The sequence below is a fragment of the Helianthus annuus genome, chromosome 13 (genome assembly GCF_002127325.2).
Source record: "Helianthus annuus cultivar XRQ/B chromosome 13, HanXRQr2.0-SUNRISE, whole genome shotgun sequence".
NCBI lineage: Eukaryota > Viridiplantae > Streptophyta > Magnoliopsida > Asterales > Asteraceae > Helianthus > Helianthus annuus.
The window spans coordinates 144,452,598-144,477,739 of NC_035445.2; the positions used below are offsets into that span (position 1 = coordinate 144,452,598).

The 25,142-nt window shown below is 34.5% G+C and overlaps 1 protein-coding gene across 1 annotated transcript; it reads right to left on the reverse strand.

Annotated features, from left to right (window-relative positions):
• Positions 1-14,639: 14,639 nt before the first annotated feature.
• On the reverse strand, positions 14,640-18,554 carry LOC110899605 (haloacid dehalogenase-like hydrolase domain-containing protein Sgpp). Its single transcript, XM_022146490.2, has 5 exons — positions 18,397-18,554; positions 16,147-16,261; positions 15,928-16,079; positions 15,571-15,832; positions 14,640-15,042 (listed from the first exon to the last, which is right to left on the reverse strand). The coding sequence occupies exons 1-5, from the start codon at positions 18,423-18,425 to the stop codon at positions 14,863-14,865; spliced, it is 738 nt and encodes a 245-aa protein (XP_022002182.1). The 5' UTR covers positions 18,426-18,554; the 3' UTR covers positions 14,640-14,862.
• Positions 18,555-25,142: the final 6,588 nt, after the last annotated feature.

Below are 25,142 nucleotides of genomic sequence, written 5' to 3' on the forward strand. Positions count from 1 at the left end.
ATATTTTCTTGGAATTATTAGAAGATATATTATTTCTGTGGGAAAATTGGTATTTAATAAACCAACCTTTGGCCAGTTGGTAAATAATAATCCAACCTACAGAATTGGTATATAATAATCCTACCTATCAATATGTTGGTACTCAATGAACCTCCGTTAGTTTTTTTTTAACTGAAGTTAGTTTTTAAGTTTTATTTATTACACAAACAGTCCCTGTAGTTGTAATTTACTAGTTTTAACTATGAGTTAATTGCCAAAATGGTCCCTGAGGTTAATAGCCACAGCACCGCCACCACCACCACCACCGCCACCACCACCTCCGCCACAGCACCGCCACCACCACCATCACCACCACCACCACCGCCACCACCACCGCCACCACCACCACCACCGCACCACCACCACCACCATCGCCACAGCACCGCCACCACCACCACCGCACCGCCACCACCACAGCACCGCCACCACCACCATCTCTGTCTTTGATCATCGACGCCTAAGGGGTTTGAATTCAGGTGTAGCAACAGACGATGACTGACCAAAAACATCACAGATCCAACAGCTCTAGCGACGGTGGTGGTGGTGGTGGCGGTGCGGTGGTGGTGGTGGCGGTGCGGTGGTGGTGGTGGTGGTGGTGCTGTGGCGATGGTTACGGTGGTGGAGGTGCTGTGGCGATGGTGGTGGCGGTGCGGTGGTGGCGGTGCTGTGGCGGTGGTGGTGGTGGCAGTGGTGGTGGCGGTGGTGGCGGTGCGGTGGTGGTGGTGGTGGTGGCGATGGTGGTGGTGGCGGTGTTGTGGCGGTGGTGGTGGTGGCGGTGGTGGTGGTGGTGGTGGCAGTGCTGTGGCTATTAACCTCAGGGACCATTTTGGCTATTAACTCATAGTTAAAACTAGTAAATTACAACTATAGGGACTGTTTGTGTAATAAATAAAACTTAAAAACTAACTTCAGTTAAAAAAAACTAACGGAGGTTCATTGAGTACCAACATATTGATAGGTAGGATTATTATATACCAATTCTGTAGGTTGGATTATTATTTACCAACTGGGCAAAGGTTGGTTTATTAAATACCAATTTTCCATTTCTGTGAGAAAAATATATATTTTCTAAAATAAACTTTGGACATATTATTTTTGGGTGAATAATAGATTTATATATACTTTCTAAGTTAGACTTGAAAATATATTATTTCTGAGACTTATATGAAAAGTATAAATATTTTTGGCAAGGAAAAATTATAAATAATTTTATGTAATATTTCTTAAAATATATATTTTGGGAATATATGTTGATGTATTTTTATTAGAAATATCATTCCGGAAAAATTAATACAAAAATTAAGTATGAGATACTTAATAAACACAATAAAAATACGTATTCTCGTACGTATAATTACACACCGGAATACGCCATCGATACTTGGCAAAAGTATAGGAGGATAAGAATACGAATACAAATACACCCATCCTCGGGAAGTTATACAAGTATAAATACATAAACTTGACAAGTTAAATTGTATTATTTTAACTAATATTCCAAAATTCATAAATATAATTTAAGTTAAAATATTTATTATTTTAACAAATAATTATATAACTTGGAATAATATTAAGGACACAAAGAAACATAACTCAAAGACACTAATTAATATTAAGTCAAGGCACGACCCGCTCGTCTAATAGACCGTAGTACGTTGTAGGTAGTCATGCACACTAGTAGCGGCTTGAGTTACGTCGGATTGAAGAACGCAAACTTGTGAGTTCATGTCCCCCTTTCTCTTAACTGTTTTTGGTTTTATAACTCTCGGGGGTAGAATACATGTTACGAATGTTTAAATGGTATGATTTGGCTATGAAATGAACTATTAGATCATGTGAGCATAGATTGAATTTAATATGCCATTAACTATCATAAGAAATATGGACGGAGGTTAGATCTAACGGGTACGGCCGAGCCCCATTCATGGTCCTTATGTCACCACTTGAGTGCTTTGGTGTCCCAGTCGAGGTAATTCGACAACGGTCAAGGGTAATTTGACACAATCAAGGTGAATTTGACACAGTCGAGGGGAAATTCGACACAGTCGATGGAAATCGACGAGGGTATAAGCCTACTCATATTGAGTACTCCCTATGTCTTCACATGCACTAATGTCCTTGCAAAACATTAATTTGATCTGTTCATAGATGCTTTTCATACCTGTTTTCAAAGAAGTTTCTCAAATGTTTATAAGCTTATCAGTACTCATACAAAACGCATGAACTCGCTTAACTTTTGTTGATGTTTTTCAAAATTACATGTATTTCAGTTAACAATTTGGATCTTGGGCGCGGGTGTTGTTTCTAGAAGTAAATTCCAAGTTAGATGTCATCCACTTTTGTTGGTTTGTAACCTACTAAAAGGTCGTGTTGTTTGAAACTTAAATGACTGGTGTTTGTAATATTTTAAACTTAATGAATGGATGAACATCGTTTTGATCATACAGTAGTTTATTATGATTGAATGCAATGATATTGAACTAGTCACACATCATACACTTCCGCAAAATTCAGGGTGTGACATGTGATACTTTATTCATACTTTGTGCTAAATACGTCAACTTGCAAACACGTGATCCTATGTTCAACTTGCAAACAGGGCGCGGGTGTTGATGTGCACAAAATGCAACATATAAATTACATCAATTGTGGCATAAAACTAACCCTTTTTTAGTACTAATGTTGGAAAAAGTGTGCTTTTGTCTTCCTTTTGTATTTTCAGGATTAAATGAGCTCAAATTAACAAAAGAAGCAAAAAGACAGCTAAATCTAACATAAATATAAGAAAAGGAACAAAAGTGGCATGCCCGACCTCCCGACAACATCTTCCCAAGCAAAACAAAGAAGACAGAAGACTGAACACGCCCCGTGCTCAGTGAGCACGGGGCCGTGCCCAAAGGTCAGCAGAAAAGACAAACTCATAGAAGCTTCTGTTGCCCACCACGGGGCCGTGCCCAGCGGACACGGGGGCGTGGTCAGCTTCCTGCATACGCATTTATTGGAATTGCGAATTGCAATTAATGAAGAGAGAGATTCGGATAGACACGGAGCCGTGCCCAGCGCCCGAGCTTCTATTCAGCCTATAAATAGGAGTGTTTGGAGCTCTTGCAACTCATCCCTTGGCACACCACCTCTCTCACACTTCACCCACCACCCACCACCACCATAACACCATCATCCATTATCCATCGTAGAGTGTGTGAGTCGTCTCGGGATCCAAGATTGATCGTAAGAGTTCTTGACAATCAAAGGCCATGTTTGCCTAAGTCTCTTACATCACTTGGTGAAGACAAGTGTTTAGTGTAATACTTTTTATTTTTAATCTTTTGCACTTTTTAATTGGTTTTGTATTAATGACTTTAATTACTAGTTTCTTATGTTGAAGGAGATTCTTCCTTATCGTTTGTCCGTGGTGTCTTGGCATTATTTTACTGTCTATATAAAATAAAAGATTTTCACCATCCATATCTCCACGGTCTATATGGAGGTATGTTGGCTACCTGGTCGGGGGTTAAGGGAACGGTTTGGTAAGAGTCTTGCCATTGTTCAGTGTATAGATCCTACAAAGGACCTAGGTCAAATTTAGTAGGACCTCCTTCAATACCCAAAGGTAGTATTGGATGGCGGGGGTCCAAACTCTTTGATCCCCTCATAAGTTAAACTACTATCAAAACTTTAACCCAGCTACTTAGGACTGTATCCCTGCTGACTCAGACTACTTAGTCGAGGGTAACGTCACCTTAAAAAGAGGGACCTACCACATTATGCATTAATAACTTAATTAATTATCTTTCAATAATCCGACCCTTTAGGATTGTATCCTTGCTGACTCAAACTACTGGATTGAGGGTAACGTCGCCTTCAAAAGAGTGGCCTACTACAATAACTAAGATAATCTCTTAAATAAGTGCAAAAGTGCGAAAATAATCAAAGGTTACACTACACACGAGTCGGATCCAAGTGATTCATCTTGTCTATCTTATTTTATTTTATTTTCTTTTTCAGCATTTTAGTTAGTTTTATTTTTCTTAGTTTAAAAACCTTTTTTCTAACATTTTGATTTGATTAGACATTGAGGATAAACCGGTACTAAAAGATCTTGTGTCCTTGGATGACCTCAGTATCTTACCAACTACCAACACTATACTACGTCCACGATGGGTGCACTTGCCCATATGTGTGTTTAGTGTTAGTGAATTCGTGTTTTATAAATTTAAAACTTGGCTAAAAAGTGTAAAAAGGGCTTAAAATATATACCTAAAACATAACACACTTCACGCACATCAGGTGTTGTTTCTAGAAGTAAATTCCAAGTTAGATGTCATCCACTTTTGTTGGTTTGTAACTTAGTAAAAGGTCGTGTTGTTTGAAACTTAAATGACTGGTGTTTGTAATATTTTAAACTTAATGGATGGATGAACATCGTTTTGATCATATAGTAGTTTATTATGATTGAATGCAATGATATTGAACAAGTCACACATCATACGCTTCCGCAAAATTCAGGGTGTGACATGTGATACTTTATTCATACTTTGTGCTAAATACGTCAACTTGCAAACACGTGATCATATGTTCAACTTACGCTAAAACGACACTTAATCTCGACATGTTTTATAATTTGTTTATGATTAAATTGCATAACACACCCTTAAGTACGATTCTTGTGCTTAAAACATTCAAAATTACACTTAATTATGCATATAGGAAAGTATAGGGGGTAAAATTGATAAAAAATCAAACTTGAACCCAGCCCCAGGGGCTCACCGGCCGTGACCCGGCCACCATATGTGGCTCGCGGGCCGCGAGCTACTCGAATCCGAGACCAGCTTGATCAGACGCGGACATTGGCCCATTTTTGGTGTTTTTGTTGAGTTTCCAAGGTGTTTCTTGCATTTATTACTCATGTACAACCAACCCAAATCCTCCTCTATAAAACCCCAAGTGTCTTCCACACATTTTCCACTTTACAACATACTCAAACACTCTCAAATCTCTCCTTAATCTGCTGGAAATCATAAACAAGATCAGAATCACTCCAAGTCACTTTAGTGAGCATAACTTCTTCATTTCTCATTCTTTTCCTTTAATTCTTCTTTCTAATCACTTGGAACAAGCCTAGTTGTGTTTCCTTGGAAAACCAAGGCCTGGAACATCACCAAAACAGTCTCCAAAGTGATATAAACTTTCTTTTTGATTTAAACTTTGTTAAATTTGCGTAAACTTGAGTTATCTCATACACATTTCTATGTCCTTATGCTCATAATCAATTTTATGGTTAGTTGGGCTTAAAAACAAGGTTGTGACATCTAAAATCAGAGGTTAAAACCTCATAACCATTCTGTTTTGTTTGGGGTTAAACCCACAAGTAATGAACAAGCTTAAAGCTTGATGTTTGTGTGATTATAAGGTTAGCTTGGGCTATCCTACTTAAAAATCCACACATTACTTGATGTTTTCTTAGAATAGTTGTAGTTATTTCCTTTCTTATTGTATGTTCATGACCCTACTTGTTGTCTATGATAACAAGTGTAGTGGTGAACACCAAAGAGGTACCTAAATGGAAGACTTGTCCTTCCTATCTCATGCATGACTTATGTGAAATACAAAAAGGTTACTAAATGGAGGATTTTTCCTCCTACCTCATGCTTGACTTATATGACCTTATGATATCTATATAACTTATATATAATATACAAGTAACCTAACTTTTGATGATGAACTAGTGGTCATTTGACAAATGTAAAGTTACATCATATAAGACTTAATAACTTGTTATGATTCTAATTGGTATTTTGACCCATGAAAACATTTTAACCCTTTTGGGTTTCATAGTGTCAAACAAGTATTATATGACTAGATGATTATTTTCCTCATATGTCTACTTTCATACGCTTTTAAACTCCGAATCTTTAATCTTCCGTTAACTCCCCATACTCACACACCTATGTTTCTTCGTGTAGAAGGACAAGGTGCTCCATTCTAATAAACCAACAACTCTCACGGGATTATCAAGTGGAAAGCTTGAAAAACCGTGAGTATACTTGATCCCGTTTTACTTTTATCATTTTTGGGTGCAACATGTATGTCATACAAAATCACACGACACTTAAACTATTTTAATCTCTATCCATGCTTAACATGAAACTATATGATGCTTGTTAGACTTGTATGCTATGTAAGCTTTTTGTGTCGATATATGCTCATTAACTTTGCTAGCCTACCTTAGCAATTATAGAGCTATAGGATTAACGCACCGCCCACGAAACTTGGGGTATTGTTAAGTTAAACATGTTAACCTCCCATTATTCTTTGGGATAGGAAAAATTAACGCGTTGTATTCTTGGGTTTGAACATATAGTACACCGTTTCAGCATATTTGTAACTTGCATATTGGTTATTCATGTTGGATATGGGACTTTAAAAAATTTTAATCTATATTATTCTATGTATGAAAACTTGTATACTCGCCAACTTTTTGTTGATATATTTTAATACATGTTGCAGGTTGATAGTCGAGATGATGTCATGAAGAAACGAGATTTAGGTGGACTTAGGTGCTGTTTGTTTTTTCAGAGGTAAAACGTTTGTAGTCTGCGGACCACATCTGCAAACCTCTGTAGCAGAAGAGGTGGACCAAATCTCTGCAGTCTGCAAGAAGAAGACTGTTTGTTTTTCATAGGTGTTTCATAACAAACATCAAAAATTCCCATCACCAACACCAAAAATAAACAATATCTTAACAAACAATGGACTGAAATCAAGAACCATTTCTATCATTCAAGATATCTAATTAAGAACTAACATCATAAAACAAACAATCAAGAACAAACAACATAAAAAACAACCAAGAACAAACATCATAAACAAACAATCAATAACAAACATAAAAAACCACAATCAAGAACTAACATCATAAAAAAAACATTCAAGAGCAAACACTACATAATGGAGTACATACCTGTGATTGATGAAGAGTTCGGCTAGGCTAAGGTGGTTGACAGTGGCTCCACCGGGTGGAGGGCGGCAGCAGGTCAGGAGGCAGCAGGAGGCGGAGGAAGTGGAGGTGGTGGCGGAGATGTGGTGGTGGAGGAGGAAGTGGAGGTGGTGGCAGAGGAGTGTGCTAGGGTTTGGGAGAACTTTTGTTTTGAAGGAGAAGAAGATATGAGAAGACCCTTGAAGAGGAGAGTCCACATCTGCCCCAAGAAGAGGTCTAGAAGACCTTTTTTAATGAACTTTTGCTTCTAAAAAACAAACACACTTCAAACTAAAAGGTCTGCGTGGGGCAGACATAAGAGGTTCTGAAGTGCTTTTCACAAAAAAACAAACACCCCTTTAGATACACACCTAGATTAATTTTGTTATTTTGATGTTATGATATGAAACAATGTTGTTTGTATGTCAATTTAGTATTGCAATGAAATTTGAGTTTAATTTATATTGTCACATAGTGTTATGAAGTTTTGAGCAATTTCTTCGTCTCATCACGATGTTTCCGCCATCGCTTGGGGTGTGACAGATTGGTATCATAGCCATAACTACAGAGAATTAGGAAAAGTAGGAATGCTTTGCCCTAGTCTATAGTTTTAGGAACTTTGATTCTTATTTGTCGTTTAAAATTTACATGCTCTCTACCTTATTTGCTTCTTATCTCTTCTCTTTTGGTCTCTTAAACTTACATGTCTTTCCTAAGGCTAACATAATACACTTGTGAAGACTTGAAGACACTCGTAACAAAAACGAGACGAGTCTACCAAAATAGGCGTGAAACCCACAATTTGGTAAACGACTCTCATTCCGCTTAATTCTATTTTGCACGAAATTTCACCATTAAGTTGGAGTGAAATCCATATCTTAATGGTAATTTCCAATTTAAACTCTAGTGGACCCTCGCCAAAGTGTCGAAATTTGATTTTGACCCGACGAGTACCAACCACATTAGGGTACGAAATCGTCAAGTTAGGGGTGAAACCCGCATCTTGTCGATTAAGTCCCATTCCTCGATTTTCAATCTCGCCAAAGTCCCGATTATTTCAATCGATTAGAGACGTGTAGTAACTGGAAGGGTAAGATACCGTTAATCGCTTCTCGATGAGAGTATCTTACCTATAGGCCAAAGCACGTTTCTCTAATTCAAAAGGACTTTCGACCCACTTTGGAATAGTCGACGTTTCTCTACCCGAAACAATCCGATGTTTTATGAGCCTCTCTTTTATGTTATCTCAATTTATATGTGATTTTATACTTGTTACCTCGTTCATTTCAAAACCGTTACACAATTCGCACGTTTATCGTAATAAAAAACAATAATAATCTCTCGTGAACAAACTAAATTTACGATGCTTTCATTATTCATGTTATGCTATGTGTAATTCATGATCATGCTTTGTGAAACTTAATGAACATTTTATGCTATGTGAAACAAATTGAACTTCTTACGTGGTTATGTGAAACTTTATGCTATGTTTCGCATTCATGAAAACGATTTTTCTTAAAACAAACATGATGATCAAGTCTCACCTATTCGTTCTTTTGAATATTAGATGTCTGGCCAACTCTCCAACTCGTCTAAGAAGTCTAAGACCAACTCTCCAACTCATTCAAGATTTCATTAAAAAAAAATAATAATAACAATACACAAAAGGTAATAATTATTATATTAATTTATTTAAACAAATAATTATTATATTAATTTATTTAAACAAAAAAAAACAATTTAAACTATAATGATTGCGTAAAATATATATTATAATTTTTAGAAGTCTTTTTATATTTTAGTTACAATTATAGATTATATTTTAAAAGATTATTGTATTTATTAAGTGTATATATTAAGATTTGTGATTTGCAGTCACATTTAAAAAGAAATGATCTGTACAAAAAGAAAAGTCTAATTATTTTTAAATTTTGAGAAAAAAGAGCAATAAAAGTCTTGTATTTTTCCTCTTAAAGCAAAACAATAAGATATATAATAATGACACATGACAATCTATTCTATACATATAATAAAAGAAACCATGTTAGGGACACATGACGTTCTATGAGTCAGTCTTAATTATTTTTCTAAATATTTATTTTTGAAAGTCAATTATTGATAATATTAAATTTAAAATTTGTAGAAGAGATTTTAATGATAAAGACAAAGATAACTGATAATAATATATTAATTATTATAATCATATATTAATTATTAAAATCTAAAAAAATATATTAGCGTTTTAAATATTTATAAAGATAAATTTTATTTAATTGGTAGTTTTAATTATTTTTATATCTTGATGATAAGGACAATGATAACTGATAATCACATATTGAAATAAAAATATTTATTTTAATCAACTGTTTCGTTAAAAGGATTTATTCAATACATGTAGAACATATATATTATTTTATACATAGTATATTTAGAATCCTATTTCTAATAGAGGATCACATTATCATGTTTTACACTCTAATGAAATAATAATATTAAATCATAATATCCAACTTATCTCTTGTATATTTAATATCCTTTACTAAAATATTTCTTTTCTATTTTATTGCTGATTATCCAACATTGGTAATACGTAAGTTCCTAACCTAATAATAAATAAAAAACAAAATAAATGTTATAAATCATGTAATACACAAGTCTCTAACCTAATAAAAAATAAATGTGAGATGTTACAATAAGTAAATAGTACCTCAAAGTTCCCTTTGTTAGAAAACACATCTTGATGACTAAATGTTTTAACGGATTACATTATTCGTGTAAGACATGTGTTTATTCAAATCGTGCAATACACGAGTTTTTAAAAGATGTAACTGTTTTATTACTTAGTATATAAAATCATATTTATTCAACCCGTGTAATATACGTGGTTCTAACCTAGTTAATAGATTATGAGAAAGCCATATAGTCCAAAATGGTTTTGATTTATTATAATTATAACTAGTTTATATCCCGCGTGAACACGCGGTTTAACAAATGAAAATATAATATATTACTTTAGTCCTTAAAAATAAGTGTGTGATTTTTTGTTAAATATCAATCACAATGAACACACAACAAATCTGTGATTTATATTTATAATCCAATAATTAAAAAGCATAAACAACATATATAAATCCATGATGAATAGTTATAGAAAAGCCAGCTGTAAATATGTAATATATTATTAAATATAAAAACAAAATGGTAACCTGAGAAAAAGGAGTAATAGTGCCATTACCTTGTCAAAGTGTGGTTGATCTCATTTGTCAGTAATGGCTTGTATATTGCACTAACCTGTTTAATGAGTAAATATGAAACATATAATTTGGAATAAAAGAATATATCAATTTTTAAAAGAGGAAGAATGCATACATGTATGTGTGTCGATAAAGAAGTAGCAACATTCGAGTTGCCACCCAAACTTCCATATGGGTCTGCACACAAATTTACATAACATTACCTACAACAGAAACCATTTAAATAATTTGCAATGCCTGTTTGCATATGTGGCTACTTGCATATGTGGCTACTGGTGTGTAGAATTTCTAAATGGAGCTCCACATTCCTTGCAATTATTCATATTCCCCTTTTTTTGCAAATAAACACAAAAAGTGTAATAATATGACCTCCAATCAACAAAGGATAGAGATAAACAAATACGTGTAACAATACCGTAAACACTTAAATGAAGAATTACCAAGATGCTACATCATGTAAACAGTACCATAAAGAATAAGTTTCAACAAAAATTGATAGCGTACAGTTTATTATCCATACTTGAAAGATTTATTAACCAAGATGAACAAATTAAACCTAGAAATTGAAATTGAGCCAAAATTGATGAAGGATGGATGATCCCTTGTATGCTATTAAAAATTGATTACAACTTGTTTTCGTTTTTTTTTTTTTTTTTTGAGTTTAATCGAGTCCCCCCAACCCTTTCCAATTCATCTTCAAAATATAGAGTATACTTTCCCCTGGTTTCAAGATCTTTTCAAATCAACTTTTATCACTTTTATAACATTATATATCCAATCTGATTTGTAAATTTAAAAAAAAACATGAATGAAGCATACCCTAAGATGCTATAAAATAACAAATCTTTATTATCATAACATGCCACATTCAAGAACAATCACAACCGACAAGTATGAGTTATAGAATCAAAAACCCCATCAACAAAAAGATCAAATTAAGTACTATAAACAGATTAATAAATTAGTTTGTTGATTACCTTGGAAAGAGAGATAATCCATGATGGATTAAGTGAGCGTGACATGGTAATAACCGACGACTATTCTAACGATTCCGTGCTCCGAGCAGATGAAAGGGGCTTGGAGGCGACGACTGATGAGGGAAACGGTGGGTTACGATTCCAAGCTCCAAGCAGATGACGGCGGTCTAGAGGATGAATTAATTTGAAATTTATTTATCCATCAAATCTTCTATATTTACTATATTTTTTCTATAATTTCAAATCAAAGCTAAATAAAAAAAAAATCATAGATTACGATTTGAAACATTTAAAATTGATTTGAAAATTAAAAAATTTATCCATTAATTTTTTTTTTAATTTTTAAGCTTTTTTAATAAATTCCAAAAATCCTCGATATTTTATATTTGATATTTTATCCATTAAATCTTCTATTTATCCATTAAATCCTTGATATTTTATATTTGATATTTAATATTTAATTAATGTGAGAAAATCAAATTATTGACGCTCTTTATGAATGACAAGTGTCCTAATAGTGGTTTCTTTTATTATATAGTATAGATATAGATATAGATCACCCTATTTGAGAAACTTGAGAAGCATTCTGGACCACACATTTTTCTAAGCTTTTCGTAATATACACATATGTATAGCTTAAAATTGAGTATATACATATATGTATATTGAATTATACACATATGTATATAGTCAATTTTAAACTATACATATGTGTATATTGCGAAAAGCTTAGAGAAAATGCGTGGTCCAGAATGCTTCTCAAGTTTCTCAATTAGCCTACTACTTCTCACATGATCCTTATCCTGGTTTAATATTACAAAAAATGTACGTTTGACATTTAACTTTTTTTTTAGGTTTGTAGTTGGTTTGTAGGTCTGAGTTTGACCCCAAATTTATAGGTTTAGGATTTATTAGAATTTCAAATATATGTAACCATATTTTTAGGTGATGTTTTTCAACCCAAAAGATTGACTATCACATGTTCTTTACAGATTTGTTAGATGGATCATGTTTTTCAAAAATTGACTATCACCAACGAGCATAGGCTGTTGATGTGGTGGTGATATATGATATAATCTATATTTATAATCTATAAATCTATATCTAGGATAAGGATCATGTGAGAAGTAGTAGGCTAATTGAGAAACTTGAGAAGTATTTTGGACCACACATTTTCTTTAAGCTTTTCGTAATATACACATATGTATAGTTTAAAATTGAGTATATACATATGTGTATAATTCAATATACATATATGTATATAGTCAATTTTAAACTATACATATGTGTATATTACGAATAGCTTAGAAAAATGTGTGGTCCAGAATGCTTCTCAAGTTTCTCATATAGGGTGGATTTCTCTTAGGATCCCTACCCTATTAAACCATACGGTACGAAGAGACTTAAATAATAATGAGCTTTATTCGACACGTGTCACCTATTTAAAATTATTATTTTTCATTTAAAAATTATATATTTCTTATTAATTTTGTTAAAAATAGCATTATTAGTAATATAATAATTAACAATAATAAAAAATTAGCTGAATCAAAGAAAGTGGATAAGCACGCTAAACTTGCGCAGAGAACCAGCGTGTCTTTATCCCTTTTGCCTTTGATACATTTGGATTCTAGCGCCAAAAGCTATCCACTTCTTGACTAGGGTCCAACGGGTCATCCACAGCAATTGTTCAGCCCCAGGGGTAGGAGTTTGTCTTTGAAAGGTTAGGGTTTGCAATTCAGAAAGGGGTGACGACACAGATTGTTGCCCATCTACCTTATGTTTTGATATAACTTGGCAAGTTTTTTTAGTGAAATAAATCTAAACATCAAAAATTTAAATAAAAAGAGAGTACATAACTAAAAACGATTACTTAATTTAAACTAAAAAACGAAACATAAAAAAAAACCGAAACCAATTACGATATTTATCCATTATTTCTTTTTTTAGTTTCTCATACAATTCCCGCTCTTCCCCTTGTAGACGATCGATCTTCATAGCATGTAATTTCATATACGTTCGCTTTTGCTTTTCTTCATAAAGGCTAAAACCCTTTATTTTCTTTTTTGTTGGATGTTGTTGAACACGTGACTTTCTTCTTGGATGCGGGCCAAAACGTGGTTTTTTTTTTTCATCACTCGTAGTAGATAATTTTTGGGCTTGCTTTTTTGACTTATCTCTTCCCGGTAGCCGTTCGGCTTCAAAATCATCATCGCTTAGGTTGATTTCAAAGTAGGTGCGAGCATCCGAGAGACTAGTGGAGGAACAACTTTTGGACCTTTTGGAGGACGATTGCCTCGCTAAAGGTACTCGTGCCCATTTTGGCAAGTTTTTCGCAATGCGCCAACAATATATTTAAAGGTGGCCCCTTTTTGCCTTCCGAATACAAGGACATTACACGCGTCAACAAGTTGGTGTCCGTTTCGCCACTTTTTGGGTTGTTTTTTAAGTTGTTGTAGTGGCCGTTGAAGGCAGTCATGGCGGTGTTTATTTCATGCCACTTAGACGAGAGACTATCATTTTTCTGATAGAAGTCTCGTCCCAAAGTACTGTGGAAAAGATCGTTAATTCGGTTCAAAAAATTGTCACTATGTTGGTTGATACGTATAAAATAATATACATTTAAAAAAATGGTAGTTTTATACATAGAGGAGGTGAATTTTTTTTAAATGAAAAATCTTTTTTTTTTCAAATAATGCTGTTGGGGTCCAATGGTTAGTGGTGACCCCCAATCAAACCACGCCATATCAACACTCATTTACTCTCAACGCCAGTGAGAAATCTCAAGCCTGAATGACAACGTCAGGCACAGTATGGTGTGTGCGGCGTGAAAAGGCAACAACACCGCTCCACCACGCTCACACCGTGTGTCTTAGAAATGTTCACATACACTCAATCACACACGAAGAACAAACTTAAGTACACAACACATAAAGTTAAAGTTATACAAACACTCACGAAGAACAAACATAAGTACACAACACATAAAGATAAAGTTATACAAACACTCAAAAACACAAAAACTAGAAAAAACAAAAAGTCAAAACCCTTGACTCAGATCTAGGAAAGGAATGGAGAATAACAGTCGACAAAACGGCAATGACACGAGATGGAGTTGTTAAAAAACGTCATTTGCTTATTATGATGGAGTTGCTAAAATGACTTGTTTCATCCCAACTCCGTTTTAGTCAGTTTTGACCCGAATCAAATTGGTATTTGTTTAAAAACGACCCATTTTGACCTGAACTTGTTTGACTCCGCCCCTTTTGCAAGGCTTGCAGTAAACTCATAAACAAATCCAAATACTTATACATCTCATAGCTTTTGAAACCCAAATGTTTTTTTTTATGTTTGACTAAACTTGAAATAACTAAACTAACATACCTCCAGATATCGAAAAACAAAAAGAAACTATGTTTGACATGAATTGATCTTTGTTGCTAGCTGCAAACATCAACAGCTTGTGAATTTAGTAGAATGAGTTTGAGATTATTATCAATTATCGTACTAATATATTTGTCATCGAGGCCTTTCAAGTCAGGCAAGAATGATGCAACAACATTTATAAACGGTTTGAATCTAAAGACACGTACGCGTGTTAGCTATGATCAACGTTTCAAGCGTCACCTGCCTTTTTACCAAGCCCTTCTAAACATGCCCACAGTTTCGGGTCTTCATAGTTTTTAACAAGAAGTGTCGGGTTTGCTGTCATGAGCATTTGTTCTGGATTTCTAGTTGTTAAGCCGACAACTGGCATTCCAGCCGCAACACCAGCCTTTATCCCGGAAGTCGAATCCTAAAACATCATCACACAACATTAATCACTGCATCAAGTTATTTATAATCACGAGTAAAATGCCATTTCCGTCCCTCAGGTTTGGCCAATTTTGCGACTTTCATCCAAAGGTTTGTTTTTCCGCATCCAAAAGGTTTAAAATCTTGCCATTTTCATCTGGCTCGTTAACCCCGTCCATTTTTCTCTGTTAAGTTAGGGGTATTTCCATTTTTTTGTTAACTCAAAGGGCAATTCAGTCATTTTCAGGGGTATTTGGTCTTTTTACATAAAGTGAAAAAGACCGAATTGCCCTTTAATTTAACAAAAAAGACGGAAATACCCCGGACTTAACGGAGAAAAATGAATGGAGTTAACGAGCCGGTTGAAAATGGCAAGATTTCAAACCTTTTGGATTCAGATGCAGAGAAACAAACTTTTGGGCGAAAGTCGCAAAAATGGCTAAACCTCAGGGACGAAAATGGCATTTTACTCTAATCATAATGCAAATTTGGCATGAAAAAAATTCCAAAACAAACAGGAAATTAATACCTCACAGATGAATGTGTGATCTTTTGAAACATTGAGAAGTTCGATAGCCTTAAGGTAAGGGTCGGGTGCTGGTTTGGCCCGTTCACACTCATCACCAATGATAACATGATGGAAGAAATCAGTAAGACCGAGAGTCGAGATCATGAGCTCAGCGTTTGGTCTAGGAGCATTGGTAACAGCAGCCCGTTTCAACCCGTTATCTTCAACCCATTTTGTTAGTTTGTATAGACCCTTTATGGGCTCAACCTTTTCCTTCACCAATCTGTTTAAAAAAAACGTTAAAAACAAAGATCAGGTACCGAATCGAAGAGCAGAAACGCATAGAAAAAGTATCAATGAGAGGGCATAGTCGCGTACTTCCTAAAATACGCTTCTTTATCTACACAAAATTTTAATCCCCTTTCGATATCGTCAGGGAAAAGGGTAGCTGCGATGTCATCGTTATGTTTTCCGGCAATATTCTGAATGAAATATTCTTCGTCTATTGGAACCCCACCATTGAAACCGATCTGTTGATGTAAAACATGTATTAGTAACTTTGATATGCGATGTTTTAAAGGGAAAAACATGATCAACCTCTTTAAGCATTTCTTGAAAAGCAATGAGGTGGATTGGATCTGTATCACAAAGAGTTCCATCAACGTCAAATAAGACTGCTTCAAGTGGAGCAAGTGCTTTAAATGCAGCTTTGCTGTTGCAGATAACCAAACAATGAAGTCAGCGTAATTTTTTTTTTTCGCGTTCTTGTGTTGCAACAAAAAATTATAATGCCTATACATATAAACCAAATAGTTATATAGATTTCACTGTATATCCAACTGTTTTTTCCCCAATATCATCTGCCAAAGCTGATGTGAGGATCAAATTTGCACAATTTCACCATCTTCATATGGCTTCAAAGTTCTCAAAAGATAATATAAGAATTAAGTATCAAATTGCTCAATATGAGACAGAATCAGACAAACTCCCTCATTGATGTGCAAACAAATAACTCGAATCCTCGATGCTAATATACGAATCAGACAAACTCCCTCACTTAAGCATCAAATGGCTCAATATGAGACAGAAACAGTGAATGCTAAACATAATTCTATACGCATCATTTCTCAACAAGAGCATAATTCACAATCAATCCTTTCAATAGAACACAATCATCACGTTAATTACAGTAAAATAAGCAATCCTCGTCGATACTACTATACGAATCAGACACATTCCATCAGTTAAGTATCAATTTGTTCAGTATGAGACAGAAACAGTGAATACCAAGCATACAATCTCAAACTCTAGATACTTCTAAACAAATCATTTCACAACAGAATTATAAATTAAAATCAATCCCTCCAATCGAACACATTTATCACGTTAATTACAGATCAAAACACTCAATTCCTCATTGATCTGTAACATCAAACTGATTAAAACAAATACACGAACAAATTGCACAATGAATCGTGCTAATAAATATAAACATGAAAAACCTAGGGCAATCTGATCAAATATCGATCAAACATAACAAACAATTTGTGAACGAATTGAAAACTCTACCGACATAACAGGACTCAAACAAACCTTCATTCTCACTCTATGTATCATACAAGGTGGTGGTGTTTGGATGTATTCTTTGAAAGTGATTATCACGAATCAAAATCAATCATAATCAGATAACTAGTTAATTATAGTCATATGGATAGGTCTACATTCAATATTCGTACGGTAACTTACCTAATGTCATTGTTTCGCCTTAAAATTATCACAAAAACAGTGAATACTAAACATATATTCTCAAGCTCTAGATGCTTCAATGCTTCTATACGAATCATTTCTCAACAGTAAACCCTACGAGCATTGGTGCAAACAAATTGCTCAATATGAGAGTGAAACAGAGGGTGTTAAACATATAATCTCAAACTCTCGATACTTCTAAACGAATCATTTCTTAACATGATCACTACTCACAATCAATCCGTTCAATAGAACACAATCATCATGTTAATTACAGATCAACAAGCAATTCCTCATCGATACTACTATACGAATCTGACACATTCCATCAATTAAGTATCAAGTTGCTCAATATGAGTCAGAAACAATGGATGCTAAACATGTAATCTCAAACTCTAGATACTTCTAAACGAATCATGTCTCAACATAATCATAATTCACAATCAAACATTTCAATAGAACACAATCATCACGTTAATAACCGATCAACAACCAATTCTTCATAGATCCGTAACATCAAACGGATTAACACAAATACACGAACAATTTGCATAACAGATCGCACTAATGAACGTAAATGCGTAAAACCTAAGGCAATCGGATCAAATATCGATCAAATATTCATAAACTACAAACAATCTGTAACCAAATCAAAAAATCCGATCGATACAACTATCATAACTCCATAACCGACTAATTTAGGATTCAAACTCGCGTCAACGGACATAAACATGAAAACAACAGGTCAATCGGATCAAACATTCTTAAATTACAAACAATTTGAGAACAAACTGAAATTTCGATCGATATAACTATCATAACCAGCTAATTTAGGATTATAATTCGCGTTAACAGACATAAACATGAAAACATTAGGTCAATCGGATCAAACATTCCTAAATTACAAACAATTTGAGAACAAATTGAAATTTCGATCGATATAACTATCATAACAGACTAATTTAGGATTATAATTCGCGCTAACGGACATAAACATGAAAACAACAGGTCAATCGGATCAAACATTCATACATAACAAACAATTTGTGAACGAATTGAAGATTCGATCGATGAAACGATGATAATAAGTGAGTAATTTACCTTTTCTCTGAGATTTCGCCTGCTGTCATCGTGCGTTTGAGATCGAATCTGAAACAGAATACGAAGAAATGTAATGTAGTGAAATGAAATGGAATCGAATGGAATCTTTTATAGGAATGTGCTTGGTGAGTGTTTGGCTATGAACACACCAGAGGCTTTTTTTAAGAGCTTTCAAATTGTGACGTTTGAAAGGGGTTGTTGGTTGTTACCATAATTACTAATTCATGTCCCTTGAAAATATTGAAAATGTATAAACAACCCACCTATTTTCAAGATATACAAGTTTGGTCACTTAACTTTTTTCACTTTAAACCACAAACTTATAGCTTTTATTTTAAGGAAAATCACCAAAATGACCATTTCATCCTACGAGTTTAAAAAAATAGATTTGACTTTTTTTTCTAGTTTTAGTTAAGATAATGTTTCAACCAATCAGAAGCCTTCACATGGTACATATTATCGTGTCGATATAGCAAATTTTTGTTACATTAGATTTCTATTTGACGTAATTTAATATGTCGAACATTGATTGATGGATTTTTTTTTAAAGTTAAAGTTAATTTGTTAAACTCATTGGTAAAGATGACCATATTGATGATTTTTCTTATATTTTTAATATCTTAAGTAGTTGAAGTCATGTACCATAACAAATTTGTAAAGTTTTGATTTACTTTATGAATCCTGAAGTTTAACTAGATTTTTGTTTAATAAACTCGTTCAACAAAACCCTAAACATCTCATATTGGCATTATCTATTACCACATTAGCGACACAATTATTTATGTTTGTTTTTAAGAATATAAGGATTGGTTATTTTTTATGTATATTATGTGTTTATATACATGTATAAAGTGATAAATTTATACAACACACGTTTAATATAAATTAGCACAAAAATTGTTTATTAATATAATAATAGGGAAAGATCCACTAAAACGTGGGTTTTCCTATATGGTGGAATGGTGGTCCCATATGTTTGTTTTGTATTTATTTTATTCTTTTCTTATTTTAATTTTTTTGATATGCATAAATAAGTTGTACACTATAAGTTTTAGTCACTTGTATATCTTTTTTTTTTCATTTCAAATATAGTAATTGGACAAAATTTTAGTCACCTGTATATCTTTTTTTTTTTTCATTTCAAATATAGTAATTCGACAAAATAAAAAAAATGTAATGTTTTTATTTTAAAACATAAGTTTATTAATGCTACTTTAATAAAAATAAATAAAACAAAAGTTTAAGATAAGTATATATTAATGTTCATCTTTAGAAGTTTAATGTTTGTTTTTATAATTTTTGATATAAATAATGAGAAAATAAAAAGAAATGTATATTGATAAAACAACATAATTATTAAAAATACATGTAAAAGTGGTGATGATGTAGAAATATATATATTGGTAAATATGTTTGTATCCTTGGAGAGAAAATTTGCATTTTTAGTGTATTTGTGGAAATTTGTGAATGTATTTATCACCTTGTATTGGTGATGGTCTAAGTAGTATAAGAAGAATTGTGGAAATGACATGTGATATTCCTTATAAATAGGATACAAAGACATTTTAGTACTAAAGCACAAAAAAAATCTAGTACAAAAAATCCAACAAAAAAACCTAGTACAAAAAATGTAACACAAAAAATCCAACACAAAAGAAATCTAGTATAAAAAATTCAGCACAAAAATATAGAACATTAAATCTAGCACAAAAATGCTATACGACATAGATATACAACACACTTTTTTGGGTTTTATAGTTGTCATTTTATATAGCAATATGGTACTCAATTAAATATAAAAATGCTCGATTTTATAGTGACTTTAAAAAAATAATAATGTCATAACGTTTAAAAAATAGTGAGAATACGCATGTGTCATGCATGTGGATAGATGAAGAAACAGTGATCGGAATTGATAGGAATCAATCAGATTGGGGTTTTGTCTCAACATAAAAGGGTTAATCCTCTCGTCGATTTGGGGGTTTGCTAGTTTCCTTCTCCGGTGATCACTGCAAAATAGAAAGTCGTTAGACTCGCCACAGGGAGAATGGGGGTTCACTCCGTGACCACCCTCCAGCGTGAGAATAAGTACAGTGATCTCGATGAAGAAGATGAAATAATAAGAGTGAGAGTAAGTGAAGTTAACTTCCGAGATTATACCTGCAGTGCCTTATTTATAGCCAGTTTTGGCGGGAAACTGGTGCGACGGAGATAGTAACGGAAAGTGCTTTTCCGTTTGTTAGTTATTTTTCCTTCCGTTAATCTTCGCACACGGATCGTGGGTCTTAATCAACGGTTGGGGAGTTGCCACGTGGAAAGTTGTTTTCGGTAGATTCTTCTCCAAGTCAGTGACATCATCGTGATTTAGATGAGCGTCTAGGATTGTGCCACGTCATCTTCGGTTGTAACCGAATGGCCATGCACGATGAGCATTTAAGGCTTTCTAGAAGATCTACAACTGTAAACCGTTATGTCTTTGCCACGTGTCCATTCTGTTGTAACAGAAAAGGTTCCTTCGTTCAAGTCTTGATTTCAGGCGTGTGGAGATGTTTAAGATTTTATCTTCAACCTAACTGTACCCTTGCGCGAGACCGCGCAAGGGTGTTAGTTGAATGTTTGTTTCTCCTTTTCTCCGGCGCATGGTTATCGAAGACTGTTTTCTTCCATATCTTGTTTTAGGACTGCTGCGCAGCCGCACAGGGTCTTGTTAAAGATGTTCTTGGAATAAGGCTATGGTATGGTCCTATGCGAGTGCGCAAGGTTTTTGGGACCATACCCCTTCAATAGACAAAGTCAACAAATAAGTTATTCCAAAGTGTTATTGGATTTTATCACCCTCAACTATTGGCTATTGGCCGCTGTTAAACCGAATTGCCACTTTGACGCTCACCACCTCCAACTTAATACTGTGGTTGTCCTGTCACCCCGTCGTTAATAAAACAGTAACCCAGTTACTGTTTTTGCTGATGTAGCCATTTTTGCTAACGTGGCGTGGTGAAGTGTAAACGATCTCCTTTTTTAAATCTGACTCAAAATAAAATTTTCGTTTTATAAAACCCCAACCCACCCCTGCCATCACCTCCACAATCACCCCACCACCTCCTACCACCACACCTTCTCTCTGTCCTCGTTGCTTTCCTTTTTTCAGTCGTCATTCTCCAAATTTGTCCATGAATCCATCTAATTTTGAGGGAAATCCTCAAAATAAGCCTCCTGATCCATCTTACATACTTAAGTCGTCTGAATTTCCATCTCCTGAGTCTAATAATCGGGGTTTTCCTCCCCCAATACCGATTCTTGAAGGTTCAAATGTGAAGTCGGTGTGCAATTTCCACCCATTTGGGGATGTTGCAACTGTGGTCACCCAAAATCAACACCAAATTAGCGGTAATGAAGTGGCGGTGAACCTAAATCTGGACGACTTTGTCCAAGATTCGACCAAAGACCCTAGCTCTTTTCAAACTGCGCATGAGCAGGTGAGATCCAATTTCGTGGAGGCTCTGGGTAGTTGGTGTAAACGAGTGGCTAAAAAATCGATCCAGCGAGAGCGAGGGCCTGTATGTTACGACTGCAGGGAACATATCTAGGATGATCAAAGAACAGATCTAGAAAACCATCCTCTTTGCCCAGTCTCCTTCGTCCCACCACCTCTAAGACCAAAGAACAAATCTAGGATGATCAAACTACCGTTGTCCATCCAAAATTTCCTGCCACCCAACCACTAACCAGGGCCGGACCTATAGTATAAGTAACACATGCTTGTGACTAGGGCCTCCAAAAAATAAGGCCTCCAATTAAAAGAAAGTTTATATGCTTACTAATAATATTAGTGCAAATTTATTGTTTTAGATTTGTTTGATTTCTTATACAAACAAACCACTCTGTGTTAAAGTTGTGTATTGTTTCAGATTTGTTTGATTTCTTATACAAGCAAACCACTCTGTGTTAAAGTTACATTAGATTTTTTCTTGGTTACAAACACGAATATAAGAGTAATCAAAGAAGGAAAAAGTGTCCCAAAATTTAATTTCGTCTTGGGCCTCCAAAAAAGTTGGAACGGCGCTGCCACTAACCAACATCTGCCTCTCTCTCCCTCTATCAACTTAAGAAAGTAAGGTGTAGGCTAAAGATTAGGGTTTGTTCTTTACTATAACATGCTTTTTAAGGGTTTTAAAGGGATCTTGTGCCACGTAGGAAAAGGAGTGATACGTAGGACAAAAATATAACTGAGTTAGTGCTCGGTTAACGACGTGGTGACACAACACACTAAGTGTTAAATTTTGGGTGGAGGCGTTAAAGTGATAGTTGGGGGTGGCAACGACCAATAGCCAATATTTGGGGGTTCCAAGTATACCCTTACACCTCTCTTTTTTCATACATTTTTATCTTAGATATTGATTTGAAAAATGAAATGTTAAGATTCCTTCTTATCCTACAGAGTCAAAATTAACTTTTAATTTAATCCTACTCCTAATATAATATATATCCGTCGGTTATTGTAACATGTCTATGTAAAAACTTTAGATGGGCAATGTATAATAATTTGTTTAATGAAAGTTTAGGCATAACATTTGGTGTTTTAAAATGGAAAATTAAATTATAAAAGGCGGTGATTGCAAGTTATTTATAAACTTGGAGGGGTTCAAATGTGAATATCAAATATTGTAGAGACGTGAATTCTTTTGCGAACAGCCATACATGTGTTTGATTTGAATTAAAAATTTTAGTCCTGTTATAATAATTTTCAAATTTAATATATACCCAATTTTCATCCTTATTTATTTTAATATGTTGGTTTAGTCAATGATGGATAGAGTCTAGCCTTCTTGCAAATGTATGATGTTCTATCATTCTATCCTGTGGTTACTCAGGTTTTCGTCCTACCGTGTGTTACGCCAGAGAGTATTCAACTCTTGCGGTTAGTGGCGGACATACCTTGTATTAAGGGGTAGCCTCCGCTACCCCTTGATGATCCGACGGTAGTGTAAATTTTGGAAAAATTTGACGTTTTTTATTTGGTTACCCATATTTTTTGAAACGTTACCCCTATAAGGATTTTCTAGATCCGCCACTGCTTGCGGTGGCACGTCTGTCAAGTGACAGTCAACGATATGGTTTCACAGGAGAACACTAAAGCCAAACTATACGATATTGAGGGACGTATATTTGAGTTTTTGAATGGTGGAATAGTATAGCGTGTTAAGGGTGACATGAAATGTTGACTGGTGTTGCACATCATTTCTTTTTTGTGTTAAGAGCATTAAAGGATTTATTTGTTAACATGTTAATGGGATGTTAAAATATTATTACTTTTTTTCTTTTTTAAACAAAAACTCCTAAAAAATATGATTGGCTATAGTTAATGGAATTAAAACACTTCCTTATGGTAGGGTGGAGTGAAATTAGGAAAATGGCTAATGTGGCAGTTAGATGGAGCTAAGGCTAAATGGTGTGATCATTACCCTCATGATTATTATGATTTTTATGATCATTATGACCCTTTCACATATACACCGTGTCACATAACTCTAATCTATCATTCAAAACCATTACTCTAAGGATCTGATCATGACTCAAATCACTATCCTCTTTATCATTTTACTTTGTTATTTAAAGTGTAAAATTTTCTAAAAATGGAAAAGATGGTCCTTGGTAACTGAAATCTATTTAGCCAAGGAACACTTGTCAGTATTGATTGATTGAAATCTCTTTACCCAAGGTACATTTGTCAATATTGGTTGGTTGAATTTTTTTAAAAGTTAAAAGCTAATTTGTTAAACTCATTGATAAGGGTAAGTGGTATGATGGCTATTGAGTTAGGGTGTTTGAGTTTTCTTTATCTAATAATATAAAGTCATGTCAACTCCTCTTTTCACTCCTCACTTTCTACTCAAACACTAGGTGTGGTTAAACACCCACTCAATTAAAAAATAAAAAATTTTGATTGGTTCTTCTCTCCTCTCTCCTCTCTCTCTCCTCCATCACTCTTCTCCACCTTCGGTAACTATTCACCGATTTCTCTTCCTCTCTCCTACTCAAACACCCTAACTCAATCACCACGATATGGTTCACTGATCGGTGAAAGGAGTCACCGAAGGCAAATCAATGACCATACCGCCTACCCTACAGATTGACCAATTTGATGATTTTTCTTATATTTTAATATCTTAAGTAGTTGAAGTCATCTACCAAAACAAATTTGTGAAGTTTTGATTTACTTTAGAGTAAATTTCAAAGTCCGTCCTTTATGTATGTCTAAAATATCAAAGTATGTCCTTTATCTTTAATAACTTCAGAAAACATCCTTAATGTTTGAAAAACCAATCAGGTTATGTCCTTTAGTCATAACACAATTAGTTTTCATGGTTAAAGTTGACTAAGTCAATCCCATATAAGGGTATTTTAGTCATTTTATCCTAAATATTATAATTAATAATCATAAAACCAATAAATAAAACAATTTATTACAGATACACAAACAACTCACTTAGCCACCTCCACCACCACTTCCTTTACTCTCACCACCATTCCCACCCCAACCACCGTCCACGGCCACCCCCTAGACACCACCATTTCACCTGCAATCTATGGCAACCTCCGGCCATCACCACCCGCGCTTGCCGGAAATAAACTCAAGCAACAACAAACCATCAGAACCACCACCACCGAGCCTGCAACCTCCGGCAATCTCTAGCCATCATCACCCATAACCACCCGCCGGACATAAATCCAAGCAACAACAATAC